This window comes from Biomphalaria glabrata, chromosome 12, assembly GCF_947242115.1.
Source record: "Biomphalaria glabrata chromosome 12, xgBioGlab47.1, whole genome shotgun sequence".
Lineage (NCBI taxonomy): Eukaryota > Metazoa > Mollusca > Gastropoda > Planorbidae > Biomphalaria > Biomphalaria glabrata.
The window spans coordinates 22,825,979-22,845,300 of NC_074722.1; the positions used below are offsets into that span (position 1 = coordinate 22,825,979).

The 19,322-nt window shown below is 37.5% G+C and overlaps 1 protein-coding gene across 1 annotated transcript in view; it reads right to left on the reverse strand.

Annotated features, from left to right (window-relative positions):
• The window catches only part of LOC106072757 (uncharacterized), a 49,886-nt gene extending 31,293 nt beyond the window's left edge, over positions 1–18,593 (reverse strand). The window contains exons 1-2 of the mRNA XM_056005930.1: positions 18,519–18,593; positions 17,747–18,010 (exon numbers count right to left, since the gene is read on the reverse strand). Of these exons, the coding sequence (XP_055861905.1) occupies positions 17,747–17,834 (88 nt within the window). The 5' untranslated portion in view covers positions 17,835–18,010; positions 18,519–18,593. The remainder of the gene's footprint in view (positions 1–17,746; positions 18,011–18,518) is intronic.
• Positions 18,594–19,322: the final 729 nt, after the last annotated feature.

Sequence of the window (19,322 nt, forward strand, 5' to 3'; positions counted from 1 at the left end):
GGACATCGCTGTTTGAATTGCGGTCTTGCCACCGTATGTCCATGAGTGGTAGACCACTTCACATATCTAGGTAGTATAGTGTCAAATGACGCCTCACTTTCAAGGGAAGTTGATAACCGTCTGGCCAGGGCCAGTAGCGCTTTTGGACGCCTTCAGGCGAGAGTTTGGCGGAACAAATAGCTCCGCCTACATACGAAAATCAATGTCTACCAGGTGGTGGTTCTCTCAACCATTCTATATGGCTCTGAGACAAGGACACTATACAGGAAACATCTAAGACTTCTTGAGCGCTTCCACCAAAGAATACCCTGTTATGATTAAGCTTCAATAACTTTTTAGTTTGGTATCAGAAAATGTTTTATTTGGCATAGAATTAAAGGAGAATGCATGCTCATTTTATATAACACAAAGAAAAGTTTATAAAATTATTTTATTTTATTTAATGAGGTCAAATCAGGAGAGAAAGAGTTAATATTGTACATTGCTTGCATTAAGAATAAAGGTTGAAAAAAAGATTAACAAAAAAAGGGGGGTGTCACGTTCGAAATATAATAGGCTTATAGATTGAATTGTGAAGCCGAAGAAAAGTGATAAAGAGTACGAAGTGATTAAGTGTACGAAGTGATCAAGTGTACGAAGTGATCAAGTGTACGAAGTGATCATGTGTACGAAGTGATCAAGTGTACGAAGTGATCAAGTGTACGAAGTGATCAAGTGTACGAAGTGATCAAGTGTACGAAGTGATCAAGTGTACGAAATGATCAAGTGTACGAAGTGATCAAGTGTACGAAGTGATCAAGTGTACGAAGTGATCAAGTGTACGAAGTGATCAAGTGTACGAAGTGATCAAGTGTACGAAGTGATCAAGTGTACGAAGTGATCAAGTGTACGAAGTGATTAAGTGTACGAAGTGATCAAGTGTACGAAGTGATCAAGTGTACGAAGTGATCAAGTGTACGAAGTGATCAAGTGTACGAAGTAATCAAGTGTACGAAGTGATCATGTGTACGAAGTGATCAAGTGTACGAAGTGATCAAGTGTACGAAGTGATCAAGTGTACGAAGTGATCAAGTGTACGAAGTGATCAAGTGTACGAAATGATCAAGTGTACGAAGTGATCAAGTGTACGTAGTGATCAAGTGTACGAAGTGATCAAGTGTAGGAAGTGATCAAGTGTACGAAGTGATCAAGTGTAGGAAGTGATGAAGTGTACGAAGCGATCAAGTGTAGGAAGTGATCAAGTGTACGAAGTGATCAAGTGTACGAAGAATTTGTTGTTGACGGTGGGGAGGGGAGGGAGAAGTGAAAGTGATACTAAAATTAACGGGCCCATAATATGAAGTTGTCATTATGTGTCGGGGGCGCATTATGAAGCGAGTCTTTCCAAATCAAGTCAAAAGTCTATGTCAGAGGTGGCAAACCTTTGCTTCCGTGCGCCAGTTTTTTTCCTTTCTAATTCGCGTGCGCCACACCAACTTTTACCCATTTTCAGCCCATTAACATATAGTAATTTAGATGTATTTGGTCAGTTAAGCATAATAGCATTTATGATCATAGTTATACATATGATAGTGTGGGCAGATCAGTAGCGTAGCTAGGGTATTTGATGCCCTGTGCGGCAGTTCCTCATAATGCCCTCAAAAAAACTTTTTAAATCAGCGAAAAGTTTGTTATTTCGAAATAATGTGTATTTATTATTTAAGCATTGCTATTTCGCAAAAAAATCGATTTGACAAAAAGATGACGTGCTTAATCGTCATGCAAACTATCGATAATTTTATCGAGATCCTTTTTTTTTCACTAGTCAAGTTCAGTAGACGAAATTGCCAAATTAGTGAGTCGTGAATTCGTCATCGTTGATCGTAAGTATTTCTTCATCAAAGTAAGTTTGGAAAAGCTTCACTTACTTGTCACAATTACCACAATAGTTTAAAAAAAGAATAAATAAAAATTTGCAACTCAAGACGACAACATTTCGGGACAGACTCAAAGCTTAATAGATTTTTGTTTTGGAAGTTCAGAGACTTCTGGAGAAACTGCGACAATGAACTGATTTTTGTCTATGTCGCTGGGAGAACAACATTTTCACAGACAAACTTCAAGTTTCCTCCAAGCAAGTGATGTGCGGCTGGGAGGCTAAAATCGCTTGGCCACCTTATAAGTGGGCTTGAGTTCGAATCCCGACTCTAGCAGGGTTGTGTTTGTTGGAAAACCTTATCGCAGATATCCCTTTCTCCACTGGTCCACAAAAGAGATTTTTACATTTAAATTAATTTAAGAAAGCATATAGGACATAACAGATAAACAAAACAAATAAATGTGATTTTGTTTCATGTCATTACAATGTGTAGTTTTACTGAGAAAGTTTGTCCTCAATTTGATGCCCCCCACCACTTGATGCACCGCACGGCTCGCACCACCCGCACAGACGTATCAATTATAAAGTGATAAACTGTAGGCTACCTACGTTATAGACATTTATTAATTAGCATTTATAATTATAATTCAATGTACAACTATTAATTTATGAACACTGTTAGCAGTTTTTTAAAAATAAAAAAATGTTTTCAAATATAGGCTAGATAAACATAACTAGATTTAGTGAGAATTTTCACTTTCCTTGGCTTTAACCAGACCTTACTGTGCAATATCATCAATGTGAGTATATTCGTTGAAGCTAATGAAAAGATAGAACTAAGAACATGCATGAACAAGGAACAATTCACCTATATTAAGCGTAGTTGTATCAATTGTTTGTTTGTTTGTTTGACATGTTTCGGATGTAAAGGGTTGAAGATAATTTACTTTCTAGTCCAAACCTCCCGTAGGACGACGGGGGATGGGAGAGGACAGGGTTTGAACTTGGGACTATCGATAAGTCAGAACGAGAGTTCAAGGCGCTAACCGCACGAGCAGGCAGCCATCAGAAAGATGATGCATACATGGCATACGTTTAGAAAGGTTGCAATTATTATTGGGTTAAAACTTGTTCCTATGTCTATTGATGATGAGCTATTGGACAAAATTAACATGACTGATCAGCAGGATGGCTGCCTGGTCGAGGATGGCTGCCTGCTCGTGCGGTTAGTGCCTTGAACTCTGGTTAATATTTTTTTTATTGATCCTTGTGTTGGCATGTATTTGGTGTGGGAGAAATAACGTGTACAAACAGAGTAAGTTGATATAAGCTTTGGAATACATTTACATTTATATTTAGACTTTAATGTGGGCTAATTAATACATAATTAAAACAACAACAACAACAACAGTTCACTTCTCTTGGTAACCACTGTGCTAGCGAAGAGCTTCTGAAAGAGTGCATAGAGTGTTTCTATTTCATGTTTGTGTTTACTAAACCTTAGACGACGACGTCAAAAGGGGACTAATCCAGCTTATACCACCACTTTTGTTTAGTATAATTTCTTTTTCTTCTTCGAGATACCAAACAAAATAATTAATCACCAATAGTTAATAAACAGTTTTTTTTAAAATTGATGTTTGTGTTGTCAGGTAAGAGAAATAATTGTGCCAAATTTCAGCTTAATCCGAGATAACGTTTACAAACTTTTTACTATACAAACAGACAGATTGAGTAGACATAAGCTTTGTAAAAATAGAATAGACGGCATAGAATGTGCACCTACAATTATTACAATTCCTCTTATAAGCTTGCAAATTCATGAGTGGAACCTAAAACCGACCTGGGTAAACACGGATCTCGAAAACGGCTCTAACGATTTTCCTAGAAATGTGACTGTTTATGTACATATTTGGTAGCAACAATATCTAGCTAATTGGCCACACCGGGAAAACAAAAGACATCTTTATTATTGCATCAAAGTTGAACAGGTCAAAACTCTACAATGCTGTACGGAATAGACCTAGGTGTTTTAGTAGGCAGTAATGTTTCCAACATTTCTTGGTTACAAAGTTGGCTTTCATGCCTAGTGAAAACATGGCTTCTCGCTGTTTGTGATTCATGTATGTAAGCCTAACAGTGTTTAGATATATTAGCCAATTAAATCCCAATACGATCTGAATTTAATTTGTGTTAAACTTCTTGCGTCTCCTTGAGTTGATGTAATCGTGCATGTTGTGTTTGGGTTTTGTTACGTCTTACTCTGTACATGATGAAATCTCTTCAAGACAGAAAATATGCTCATTCATTTTTTTTTTGGCTGATTCAGGCACTAGAGAAAAAGACGCTATTAGTTTTGTGTGAAATGTCTGTCCGTCTGTCCCGTTTAGATCTCGTAAACTGTAAAAGAGAGTGAGAATCCGACATCCCAATATTTTAGACCATTCAAAGTTCTGATGCAACGTTTATTTTTTTTTCTGAAAGCGAAAAATCTAATTTTTTAAATCAGTTATGCAAGCAGTTTTTTAAAGAGAAAAGGGTATTTAGTATGCATTATAAGGTAGACCTAATTTACTAATTTAAAACGAATAGTAATCTTGTAAACTGCATTTTCTAGAACATTTGTAAAACTTATGGAATTTTTTTTTTTTTTGAGGATTCGAATAAGAGATTGAGCCTTTTCAAAACAATTACATCAATTATAAGACTTCAGTTAGGCCAGGGGAGGCGCGGTAGCTGAGCGGTAAAGCGCTTGGCTTCCGAACCGGGGTCCCGGGTTCGAATCCTGGTGAAGACTGGGATTTTCAACTTCGGAATCTTTGGGCGCCTCTGAGTCCACCCAGCTCTAATGGGTACCTGACATTAGTTGGGGAAAAGTAAAGGCGGTTGGTCGTTGTGCTGGCTACATGACACCCTCGTTAACCGTAGGCCACAAAAACAGATGAACTTTACATCATCTGCCCTATAGACCACAAGGTCTGAAAGGGGAACTAGTTAGGCCAGGTTCACATCTAATTTAGCATTCACTTGCACCTATCATTAGATCTGCTGGACCGTTGGGGCACTACACAAGATCTGTTAACCTTCTTTCTCCATTTTTATCTATCATTTGTCTTTGATCTAATTTCATTCGGATGTTCTTTCTGAAAATATTGAAGCCTGCCTGGGTGGACCACTTCGGGGGCCGATTTTGAGTTTGTGTTTCCACACAAACTGTCTTTGTAACCTTGTTTAATTTGTAAGTTATTGTTTAGTGTCCTATGTATGCTACTTTACTTTTCAGTATTCTGTCTGAGGTGTCTCTACTTTTAATGATTTTACTCAAGGTGTTATTCATGTCAAATGTGAGTATTCATTTGTCATAAATCTTTAATTTCTTAATTGTTTCTTTTGTTGAGGGGTCCTAAACATGACGTATTTTATAACATTGGTACTTTCTTGTTTTACGTAATTTGTCGTTTAAAACTCTTAGCTTTATAACAATGTTACATTTGCTTCCAGTGTTAATACGAAATATACTGTACTAGTTTTGATGTCCACCTGTCTTCCATTTACCATTTGTATATATTCACCAACTGCAGGGCACGTATCCCATAAGGCAGTCTTTTTTTGTGAGCTGAAAGGTGGTCGACGTAACAGAGGCGCCCCACAGAAACGCTTCAAAGACCAGTTAAGGCGTTAATCTTTAGCTGACATAGAAGAGAGCACCTGGTTGCATGGGCCTCAGAACGAGACATCTGGAGGTCACTCACGAAGGCCGCGGGATACACATTTGAGACCAAGAGAAAATACGCTGCCGAGGACAAACACAGACGGCGAAAAGAAAATCTAAATCGACCACCTGCGGACAATGGTTATACTCGCAAAATATGTAGGTCACAGCTGGGGCTGTGCATCCAAGGGAAATACTTCATTCCAATCTAATCTTATATTCACAACTTCACCCATCGATACAAGACAGCGGGTGTGTGGCGCTCATCTATCCTTTCAATACGCTGATATCGATTGATTTCTAGCATCAAATTGTATATGCATGGCGTATAGGCTGTGTTACTTAAAGTAGGCTCATTCTGCTTGAGGGTACCTAGTGAAGGACACAGGTGGACATTCCCATCACTACACACTCTCACGGTCAAGCATAGTTATTTGGCCTCCTTCAGTCGTATAACGACTATGGTTCATCTCGTCGAACATTTTTATGTGCCTTTAGAACCCTGTTCTTGAGAGACATTCCCGTCCATATTGTTATGACTCCGCCATGCACACCGGCCGCACCGCCATTTAAGCTAGAAGTTGCGCACTGTGATAAACTAGACTGAGAAGGATGTCAACATTAGGAAGAGAAGAGAACGATTTCCGCCCAAGTAGAGAGCCAATATGAAGAGACTGTGCCTAAGATAGAGGTTGTTTTGTGTACCTGTGTTGTCCTGTAAATAAACATCAATGCCCTCGTTGAGTTGCCTCACTAAAGTTATTACAATTGGTCTCAGAAGTGGGATTATAGGCAATTCAACGAGAGGAGGTAGGATTTACAATGGCATCTTTGAAACAATTAGACCAACTCTCAGTTAAAGAGCTTAGGAAGGATCTTCGTTACCGATATGAGATAATTGGTGTACCAAGGAGCTGCTTACAGCTCGTCTCCGGCAAGCCTTGATAGATGAAAACGAAGATCCAGATACCTACTTATTTGAAATTAAACCGGAGATTTATGAGCTCATTGGCAAGATACTGGAAGAAATTGATGCAATGTGTGAACAAATTAATAGGATGGAGAGTAAGGTAGATGAAAGTGTATTGCAAGTGGAAGGACAAACAGATCAATTTGATAAAATGGTGTCTCAAGCGAAAGGAGGAATAGACTCGTTAGTAAAGTTGCATGGTCAGGACTGTGGCTGCACAAACAGTGGTGACGGAGACGCTAGGGATTGGAGCGCCGTCTGTGTCTGCGTTGTGGGCAAGTCTTGTGGTTGTGACTTTCAAGATGAGAAACGTGACAACGATTGCTGCGACGATCTCAACGGGATGTACCGAATTGAAAGGAAAGAGAGAAATGAAGAAACTGAAGTCTGTTATGTGCCTGCAGCGTTTGTTCCTGTAGTACCTGTTACCAGTACCTCAATGAGCTGGACAGATCAAGACAACGTTGGGTCTGCGTTCAAGCCTGTTGCTGTGAACTTTAAAGACCTCTGCCTATCTGCCGGTGCTCACGAGGGAAATTTGAAGCTCGACAACTGCATCCAGAAGTTTACCATGAACTGTACGTGCGGCGCATCATACAGAGAATATAGATGCCAAGAAAACTACAAACAGGGCATGTGTACTTCTGCCATCATCATCGACATTGGCATAGACAAATGTCAATCAACCCAGTCTAAATCTGAGCTGTTTAGAGGAAGACATTTGAAACTTGAACTTGAAGAGACCTATCTCCTGGATGTGAGACTGTTGGGTGAGGGTGACTGCGGCGTATTGGACTTTGTTTGCAACGTTGCTGCATTTGAGCCTGCAATCTCCTTGGGAGGCGTCTGTCGGGAAGGTCTGCTGAGACAGCGTGTCCGATCAACGGCTGTGCTGAAGAAAACAGTGCTCGACACTATCTCTTTGTGTGTCGAACGGCCACGTCATCATCGCAACAACAGCCTGGTCAATTGGAGAAAGAGAAAGCGGCACCGGAGAAAAACAATGCAAATGGCTTCGTGGGGAACACGCTCCCTGCCGCCTGTGGCTCCCACTGATCGACCTCCACCTGAACTGTCAAACCTCAGCTGCAGTGTTTCTTTTCGGGACGAAAAGTGCTAAGACGGGGGCAATGTTATGACTCCGCCATGAGTACCGGCCCGCACCGCCATCTAAGCTAGAAGCTGCGCACTGTGATAAACTAGACTGAGAAGGATGTCAACATTAGGAAGAGAAGAGAACGATTTCCGCCCAAGTAGAGAGCCAGTATGAAAAGACTGTGCCTAAGATAGATGTTGTTTTGTGTACCTGTGATGTCCTGTAAATAAACATCAATGCCCTCGTTGAGTTGCCTCACTTGAGTTATTACAATATATAACGCAGGTTAAGGTAGCTAAGTTTTAAACAGAATGGTATATTCGAGTTCTTAAATTCTTTGACAGAAAAATGTTTTAAAATAATAATAATAAAAAAAAGACCAAGAAAGAAAAGAAAAACGATATTTCGAAAACTCAGTTTTCTTAGTGATTAAGTAAAGTAGGTAGTGTTCGATTTTTGTTAGTGATTAAGTAGTAGGTAGAGTTCGATTTTTGTTAGTGATTAAGTAGTAGGTAGAGTTCGATTTTTGTTAGTGATTAAGTAGTAGGTAGAGTTCGATTTTTGTTACGTATTACTCCGTTAATGATCAAATCTCTTATAGTATTTCATCAGGTGCATCAAAGATTTCTCTTAGCATTTGCTATCAATGAGGAGCTATAAATCTAAATAACTATGTAGTCTTCACATTTTTAAAACTTATTTGTGGATATTCCATTCATCGATCGTGTTGATCAAATCACATTTTCACCATCCTGCTTTTGTTTGGTATCATATCATGTAAGGGGCCTTAATAGCAAAAGGTCACCTGCTATAAGAATCTTGCAAACTCTTCCTAAAGATTTGTATCTGTCCAGTTTAGGCGTGTTTCTGTAAACCAAAACATGCCATTGCTAGATTTCTTAAATCTTAACTGGGTTTAAAAGAACATAAATCATCATGTTCTGGGTTTAAAAGAACATAAATTATCATGTTCTGGGTTTAAAAGAACATAAATCATCATGTTCTGGGTTTTAACCCTATTAGTAGGGTCGATTTTTGGAGTCGTAGGAGCTAATGGGTTAAATTCCTGTTGTCCTTTTTTTTTCTAGAAATCGGCTCTTCTTATTTTTGTATGAGCAGGCATGTTTATAACTGGGGCTTAGTGCGCCACTTTTGGCGGATGTTCCATTGTTTGGCCACTCTGACCCAGTACATCAGGAAACATAAAAAAACACACAACGGTTCTCAAACCCCAACACAATTTTCTGATCTTTTTTTTCCTCTCTTTCATCCTTCAATTGAACGCTCTGCAACCAGCTAATTTAGACAATGTATAAACACTTCTTTGGCCCATCAGTTGTAGTCCAGCTAATTTAGACAATGTATAAACACTTCTTTGGCCCATCAGTTGTAGTCAAGCTAATTTAGACAATGCATAAACACTACTTTGGCCCATCAGTTGTAGTCAAGCTAATTTAGACAATGCATAAACACTTCTTTGGCCCATCAGTTGTAGTCAAGCTAACTTAGACAATGTACAAACACTACTTTGGCCCATCAGTTGTAGTCAAGCTAATTTAGACAATGCATAAACACTACTTTGGCCCATCAGTTGTAGTCAAGCTAATTTAGACAATGCATAAACACTTCTTTGGCCCATCAGTTGTAGTCAAGCTAACTTAGACAATGTACAAACACTACTTTGGCCCATCAGTTGTAGTCAAGCTAATTAAGACAATGCATAAACACTTCTTTGGCCCATCAGTTGTAGTCAAGCTAATTTAGACAATGCATAAACACTACTTTGGCCCATCAGTTGTAGTCAAGCTAATTTAGACAATGCATAAACACTACTTTGGCCCATCAGTTGTAGTCCAGCTAATTTAGACAATGCATAAACACTACTTTGGCCCATCAGTTGTAGTCCAGCTAACTTAGACAATGTACAAACACTACTTTGGCCCATCAGTTGTAGTCAAGCTAATTAAGACAATGCATAAACACTTCTTTGGCCCATCAGTTGTAGTCAAGCTAATTTAGACAATGCATAAACACTACTTTGGCCCATCAGTTGTAGTCAAGCTAATTTAGACAATGCATAAACACTTCTTTGGCCCATCAGTTGTAGTCAAGCTAACTTAGACAATGTACAAACACTACTTTGGCCCATCAGTTGTAGTCAAGCTAATTAAGACAATGCATAAACACTTCTTTGGCCCATCAGTTGTAGTCCAGCTAATTTAGACAATGCATAAACACTACTTTGGCCCATCAGTTGTAGTCCAGCTAACTTAGACAATGTACAAACACTACTTTGGCCCATCATTTGTAGTCAAGCTAATTAAGACAATGCATAAACACTTCTTTGGCCCATCAGTTGTAGTCAAGCTAATTTAGACAATGCATAAACACTACTTTGGCCCATCAGTTGTAGTCAAGCTAATTTAGACAATGCATAAACACTACTTTGGCCCATCAGTTGTAGTCAAGCTAATTTAGACAATGCATAAACACTACTTTGGCCCATCAGTTGTAGTCCAGCTAATTTAGACAATGCATAAACACTACTTTGGCCCATCAGTTGTAGTCCAGCTAACTTAGACAATGTACAAACACTACTTTGGCCCATCAGTTGTAGTCAAGCTAATTAAGACAATGCATAAACACCTCTTTGGCCCATCAGTTGTAGTCCAGGTAATTTAGACAATGTACAAACACTACTTTGGCCCATCAATTGTAGTTCTAAACCAAAAAAAAATGTATTCTGATCTGCTTGCATTTTGAAACCACCCTCCACCCAATTTATGTGTATTCATTCAATAAACTGTCATTCCCAACTACACAATATTTAGCCATTGTATCTTCCAATGGAACGGTACCCCCTCCACACACACAGACACGTACTCAAACAAACAACAACACATATTTTTAGACCCTTGAATTCAAGAAACGCAAAAAGATAACGCAATTCTTTGACTTGAAGCATTTGTTTTTGTTCTTATATTTATTGTTCAGCGGGTCAGCCAGCATTATAATTATATACCAACAACTTTTGACCTCCAATGAAATCCATCCTTCCCAACCACGCATTTTTGACCTTTCAACTTTGTGTGTGAATGCTCCTTCACATTCACTCTGACCATTCTGTGACAGGAGAAGATTGAGATTGAAGAAAGAGCCTAACCCTAACCTTACCTTGTCTAATGCTAGGGAGTAAAAAAAAAATGTTTGTTAAATATTTTGCATGTTTCGGCTGTTCCTTCAGAGTTTAAGATAATCTACTTCCTAGTCCAAACCTCCCGCAGGAGGACAGGGGATGGCATCGAGACGACCGAACGACAGTCCAGCGCGCATACCGCACGACGAGGCAGTGTAGTGATCTTATCTACATATAAATGTGCGCGTGATCATAGATAGTTCTTGCTCTGGAAAACAAAAAGACATAGATCTATTTGCTGCTATTGTTGTTTATTTCGACCATGTCTACTATAATAATAACAATAAAGAGGAAATGAGAACACAATATGGCGCAACTAAAATGTAGTCGAATTAAAAAAAAAATAGATTGAAAGAAAGCGAGGATAAATATCGAGAGATGTAGAGCCAAGAGGAGAGATGAGAGAACAATGCCTTACATTGTTATAGAGTTTAGTCCTCTAAACACACATTATCGACAAGGTCGTGAGTGTTAAGGTTTGTTAGGTACAAGAAATGTGTGAAATAAAAAGCGTGCACATTTATCTAAGGGTCTTATCTGTGAATACTGGAGGATTAATTTCCTTTGTTGCTATCAAATGAAATAATCAATTAGCAGTAACTAATTGGCTAATTGTTTATTTTTTTATTGTGTCATGTCTTATCTATGCCAATGTATAAATGTGCAAAGTTTCAACTTGATTCGAGAATGGGTGTGGGAGAAATAACGTGTAGACCATGGTGTAGTCTATGGTGTAGTCCCTGGTGTAGTCTATGGTGTAGTCCATGGTGTAGTCCATGGTGTAGTCTATGGTGTAGTCTATGGTGTAGTCCATGGTGTAGTCTATGGTGTAGTCCATGGTGTAGTCTATGGTGTAGTCCATGGTGTAGTCCATGGTGTAGTCTATGGTGTAGTCCATGGTGTAGTCTATGGTGTAGTCTATGGTGTAGTCCATGGTGTAGTCTATAAACTTTTACCAGACAGACTTGATATAAGCTTTGTAAAAACAAAGAAGTTTCATTATACCCGTTTTCAGCATGCAACAAAAAATGATGAGGTCAGAGGTTCTAAAGCGCTTTTAGTTTGTGTGATCTAGCCAAGACACAGACAACGTATGGCGGCAGCCCTCTCAGGGCCCGCTAAAAATATTAATATACAGTAAAGTGTATATTTAACAAAGTGTCAGCATGTGTGGAACAGAGGTGTCTATTCATATGTCTATTTGTATAACTAGTCACAGTGTCGTTTAGTGGGATTTATTACCGGGGACCAGCTAGGGGATCTGTGGCGGAGTGTCACAATAACACAAGCCAATCTCCAACTTCATTTTCAATCATTTCATAATCAATTTCGAATGTAGGAAAGTTCATGTATGCTTTTGAAATCAATAATATTTTTTTATTACATACGGCGAAAATATCTGAATAATATTTTAAAAGAATTATCTGCAAATTCTGAAACAGTAAAATGACAGGTGTTCTAATACATTTTTCGACACAAATCATTTACAACACCATCTGTGGTAGTACTTGAAAAAGTTAATACCAAACTAAATCTCTAACTGTTCGATCAGCATCTCAAATTGTCCCCCGTAGAATTGCATACAGCGCATCCCGACGTCTCCAGCTACTTTACAGGTTTATACCGACGTCTCCAGCTACTTTACAGGTTTATACCGACGTCTCCAGCTACTTTACAGGTTTATACCGACGTCTCCAGCTACTTTACAGGTTTATACCGACGTCTCCAGCTACTTTACAGGTTTATACCGACGTCTCCAGCTACTTTACAGGTTTATACCGACGTCTCCAGCTACTTTACAGGTTTATACCGACGTCTCCAGCTACTTTACAGGTTTATACCGACGTCTCCAGCTACTTTACAGGTTTATACCGACGTCTCCAGCTACTTCACAGGTTTATACCGACGTCTCCAGCTACTTCACAGGTTTATACCGACGTGTCCAGCTACTTCACAGGTTTATACCGACGTCTCCAGCTACTTCACAGGTTTCAAACTTTAATTTAGGCCTCTTAAGCAAGCAAATAAAAACAGATTAATTACAAAGAATTAATTGATTAATTGAGTATTTTTGTTTATTGATTCATGTTTTGTTAGGTACAATAAATAATTGGCTAAAGTATCAACTTGATCGGGGAATGTGTGAGGGGAAAAAAAGCGTTAATATCAAGGGGACTAAACCCAACAAAGTTAGCCATATCTGTGAAATAAGGAATAATCAGTAATTAAATGTCTAATTGGTTACTTTTTTTTAAATTGATTCATGTATTGTCTACGTCAATGAATAATATGAATATTTGTGCGAAGTTTCAGCTTGATCCGAGATTTGGTGTGGGAGAAATAACGTGTACACATTTTTTACCAGACAGTCAGAGTGAGTAGATATAAGCTTTGTAAAAAATAATCAGCGGGGCATTGTCAGAAATACATTATTAAAAATTGCTATGACTGCATCCTTATTAATTATTATAACAATTGGTTGTATTGCCAGTTAATTATTCTCCTGGAAAATAATTGTCAAATGTAGTGTGGTATTTTTATATTGTCACAAGAAAACATGTGTCTCACGTTGCCGTCCCCTATTATCGGGCAGAAATTGTGTTCTTGAACTGCGCTATATAGCTACTAGTTTTATAATTAGGCTGTAATATATATTTCTAAACATGTAGGATATCTAGATCTAATATTAATATACATTTAGACTCTACGTATCTACCTATTTTGACTTCAAGTTATGAAAACTGAAAACTATATGTTTTATGATATAGCGACTTTATCTAAATCTATCACCAGTAGAGTCACTAGGATCGATGTCACTCGGTGCGGTTAACATGAGATACCTAATTTTAAAGAATTATAAAACGTATAATTGATGTTTTTACCAAACGCTAATATAAAATGGATTCAGTATATATGAAATAAACTTTCCACTAAAGATCAGATGGATTCGAGCATTACATTTTGAGTTATAGAAATAAAATGAAATCATTTCAGTATCCCATATTACCCGCCATAAATGGATAATATGGGATACCCAACCAATGTATGAAAACTCTAAAAATACAAACAAAATATAATTCTGTAAATCAAGGAAACAAAACAAACAGTTTAAAACATCACAAAAAATAGCATTTTTTTTTCTATTAAAAAGACAATAAAAAAGTGGTTGTGTAAAGTGAACCGTGCACGCACCGGAGCTGATGAGAAAAATTAATTGTCTGCATTTTAATTTATATTATTGGCTAATACAGCTTTTATATGAGCTGATTATTTTGGGTTTTCTTCTGCTTGAACATTCACCACCAATTAAGATCTAGAGGTAATATTTGAGCAATTAAACATTAAAAAAACATCGTAACTTAATTTACCCCAACTTAGTATCGCATATTACCCCCAGGGTAGAACACTGAAAAGTTTGTTATTACAACCATATCGCTGTGCTGATTAGAATTTTAAAACTGTTTTATGCTTAATATTAGCACATGTATCCATTATATACCAAATATAATATGATAGCTAACTTTATGACCCAAGACCATTTTTTTTTATAGCCTCCCTTGCGCAATGCTGAAATATTGAAAGAATAAGTTTTCAAGTGTAGATCTACAAGTGACAAGTCCAAGAACTGTCACTGTAAGCGTGAAGGGGAGGAATCACGACAATTCGTTCCGAAATCGGAGGAGAGAGTCACTTCTTGACAGTGGTGTAGCTAAGGATTCGGGAGCCCGGAGGAGCTTGACCTTTTAGGGGCCCCTGCATTTTGACATTCGACATCATCAATCGTCAATGCTTTCTGTGAAGCAAAGGCATCTAAAACATTATCTAGATCAATGCTGTCTATTAGTTTTGGCTCCACGTGAATAGCATGGGGCAGTGGCGTAATATTTAAAATTAAATGTACAAATAAATTACGACATTTATTTACGGGTCCCCCTCAAGTGTGTGTGTGTGTGGGGGGGGCCTTTCGAATTTGGAACTCTTCTACCCCACCATAGCTACGCCACTGTTTCTGGGAACTCTTTCATGAGGGCTAAAACTGAGGAGCTGAAAGACTTGAGCTCATGACATCTCTATTTCTTTAGTTGAAATGTAACAAAGTGGAGGAAAGTGCTTTGACTCGAGATGAGCACATGTGACTGACGTCCTGGAGATTCATGTAGATTTCAGTACAACTTTATATGTGTTCAAGCTTTTAGAAATAAAGTTTTAAATATATCTGTTCACGTGTATTACATTTGTCTGTACCAGTCACACAGTCAAACAAGCTGGTAGACATAAATGCCAAGCATGCTGTTGACAATACTGGGAAATAGCAATAATTTGCTACTTATAATAATACCCGTGATTCGCTTCGTTGAAATAGTTGATATGTAAACGATTTTTGACAGGAACGCGTTTTTTTCTTAAAGTCATGCATAGTAACAACCCAAGCAAGCACAACTTTGTCCAATAAGTTGTAATAGCTCCAAGGATGATAACCCTAGCACAACTTTGTCCAGTAAATTGTAGTAGTTCCCCAAGCTAGGGGGGTGCGGTCCGCACCGGCTGACACCCGTTAGGGGGTGACACTCAAGTAAAAAAAATGCACTTTTGGAAAAACTGACAGTTAAAAAAAAACAACGACATTGGCTAAATATTGGAACAGGTTATTCACAATGAATCAATAGATCTATCTACTTTTTTTTTCATTTCGACTAAACATATTTAATTTTTAATGTTTAAATGTTTAAAATATTATATCCTACTTAATATCACAAGGAAAACGTGAAACCTATTTCAGATGTTTACCATCTGCATGTATGTATAGGAACACTGCTTTGATTTTTACAAAAATGTTTTAATCGAATCCATTGAATTTTGAACATCAGCATGCCAAGCAATAGTCATTGTTTACCATATGACACAGTGTTCAGGCATAAAATATTATTGAAATCTCACAAGTAATTAATTAACGTAAATTTTGTAGAAGTGGAAAGTAAAAAAGTGGCCATTGAGATTACTGAAGATAATTATGTAATTTCATTTTTCTGTGAAAGAAGCTCTAGCCAAGATGAAGGAAATGTTACAATATCTCAGTCGAATGATATAGGCTACTTGAATAATTTTTTTTTTTGGGGGGGACATGACTGAGAAGAGATGTAAAGGCAACAAAAGTTATTCTTGAAGAAAATAAAAATTGATAGTGCCTGTTTCATATGCCACTAAGACCTTAAAGATATTGCTAAATCATTTAACAAAGCCATTTTACAATCTGCTTATCTATGGCGTCATGTGAAAAAAGATTTTTAAAATGAAAATTAAGAGCTTTTTGAGACAAACGACACTTTCACAACGGGCAATTTGATTAAAAAAGAAATTGTTAAAAACATTACTTTGAAAGAAGTTAATGATACGTTTTTAAGTTTGAAATCCAGAAAAAAAGTGTAATTTACTTCTGGTTGCATGGTTGCAAAATTGAACTCTAGATTTATGTCAATGTCTTCGACTCTGAAGATTAAGGATGAGTGGAGGGTTTCACATGTTTAGCAAACACAGTGAACTATAGATAAATTGTAATAAACAATTTTGAATTTTAAAAATTAATGGACATTCATTTTATAGTTGTTGAACACTCCAATAACGTAGGTCATTATTAAACTATGTGTATTACAGCTCAACAAACAAACGAAAATAAAACAGGATTTTTTAAAGGAGGGGAGGGTGACACCCTGACCGCACTGAGTGACACCCACCCTAGTGGCGCCATCGGCCCCAAGGATAACAACCCAAGCACAACCTTGTCCAGTAAGTTGTAGTTGCCCCAAGAATGACAAGCCAAGCACAACTTTGTCTAGTAAGTTGTAGTAGCCCCAAAGGATAACATCACAAGCACAACTTTGTCCAGTAAGTTGTAGTTGCCCCAAGAATGACAAGCTAAGCACAACTTTGTCTAGTAAGTTGTAGTAGCCCCAAAGGATAACATCACAAGCACAACTTTGTCTAGTAAGTTGTAGTTGCCCCAAGAATGACAAGCCAAGCACAACTTTGTCTAGTAAGTTGTAGTAGCCCCAAGAATGACAAGCCAAGCACAACTTTGTCTAGTAAGTTGTAGTTGCCCCAAGAATGACAAGCCAATCACAACTTTGTCTAGTAAGTTGTAGTTGCCCCAAGAATGACAAGCCAAGCACAACTTTGTCTAGTAAGTTGTAGTAGCCCCAAAGGATAACATCACAAGCACAACCTTGTCCAGTAAGTTGTAGTAGCCCCAAAGGATAACATCACAAGCACAACTTTGTCCAGTAAGTTGTAGTAGCCCCAAAGGATGACGTCACAAGCACAACTTTGTCCAGTAAATTGTAGTAGCCCCAAAGATAACAACACAAGCACAACTTTGTCCAGTAAATTGTAGTAGCCCCAAAGGATAACATCACAAGCACAACTTTGTCCAGTAAATTGTAGTAGCCCCAAGGATGAAATACTTTTGTTTTGTTCTTCACATGGAACAATGTTGTAGAGGGACATCCTTTTCTATTTAGTCCTCACCCCTCACATAAACATTATTGTCATCGCTACAATCAAATTTATATGAACAACAGCTTACATACAAAATAGGTTCGCTTTCATAAGACCAAAGTTAGCAGTTGCACCTAAACTTATCATGCCACATTTGACGTTTTAACATTTTGGACATCTAAACATGACGGACGGACAAACGTACGACACAAAACCAATAGCGGCAGTTCTCCTTACCAGGGCCGCTGAAAACAAACAAACAAGTAGCCGCTGCACATAAATCGTTATAACTTTATATTCCAATAGATGTGAATTCAAAGGGTTGTACCTTTCAAACTACATGATTTAAACTATGGAATGTACAATACTTTAGATATTAATGTTATTAGTCTTAATTAAATCCCATTTACTAAGCTACTTACTTAATTCTTCAGGCTGGCTGCTGACTGTCACCAAACTAATCCCAAAAAGTAGAAAAATAATCCTCCAATAGTTTGAGAAGTGTTCCATTGTTACTTCAATGAAAAAAGTCTCTTCAGTATCTCAATAAGAAATGTTTTGAAATACACACACACACACACTCCTAAGTCTCTTTGTGAATGGAATAACACATAAGCCAATAGACACGATGAAAGTACAAATGAGTTTAAATTAAATGATTTTGAGTCACTCGCTTCAAATATATACTAGAAGAGTAGATTTAAAAGAACTTGAGGTAAAAGTAAAATCTAGAGTCTAGACTCTAGATGATATTTAAAGGCATAAAACAAAAGAGTAGGCCACCGCTAAATAAAACTAAGCCTATAGTAAGTAGGATTCTATATCAGTAGCCTTTCTGTTAATACAAATATAGATCTACATGTAGCCTAAATATATCTAGACTTGACTAGCATATGATAACACTATCTAGACTGTAATATAGACCTAGATAAATTTCTAGACTATAGAAGTCTAAATATATAAATAATGTGTCCAGACTTTAATAAAATACATAGATCTAAATCTACATCGAGATTTCTTTTTTAAGCCTGTATTTATCTATTTTATTTTAAAGTTGCCTAGATCCTTTGTGTTAAACAAAACTATGAACTTAAACACTGTTTAAAAAAAATAATTCATATTTAAATTCTGAAAACAAAATGAAAAAAAAAACTGAAATATTTTGCCAGAATTAATCTCATTTTATGACAATACTTGAATATATCTTTAGAAAACTTTGGAAACACACACTGCGTTAAAGCAGACGGCGCGTTGTTACTTGCCTGTTAGCCTTTCCAGTGGACTAAAAAAACAGAGATGCTTTTTTTTTCTTTCTACTAGTTTTCTTTTTAAAAAAAATTGAATCAGGCAAAAATCTGGCCTTAAACAGTATTTTAAAAAGGGGGGATGGGGAAGTTGCCAATGTAAACTAAAAGGAGTAATAACGATGCGAGAGGCTGTACTAGGTTTTTGAATGGCGTGTTGCTCCGATGGCTAGGTCTACGGCACATTTGCACAGTGTCACATGTGTAAAGATGTGAGCGTGTATTTAAACAAAGATACCTTGCAAATGAAAACAATGATTCTAACAAAAATGATACTTAATAAATGTAAGTAAAGGTTTGACCTTTGACAAAATTTACCGTACGCAGTGCTGGATTGACCTATAGGGAAACATAAGCTGTAGCTTAGGGCCCTTGCTTGCCTGGAGGGGCCCCAAAAATAGTTACAATGATATTTTCAAGAAAGAGCACACAAAAAAAAAATGCCTTGCAAGTTACAAGGGGCCCCATAGCTCTTGAAGCGTATGGCCGTATTAATTCTAAAACAGGCCCTGATCATTGTGCTCTGTCATCCGTCCAGCAGACATTGGCCTAAAGTGTGAAAATATTCGGGTTTTAATCTGCTGATTCCTACAACTGCATAATGTTATTGTCAAGTCCATCAAATACCTTGTGGTTTTAACACACACATACGCACACAAACTCGCTTATCAATAACATAAAGATGATAGGATTT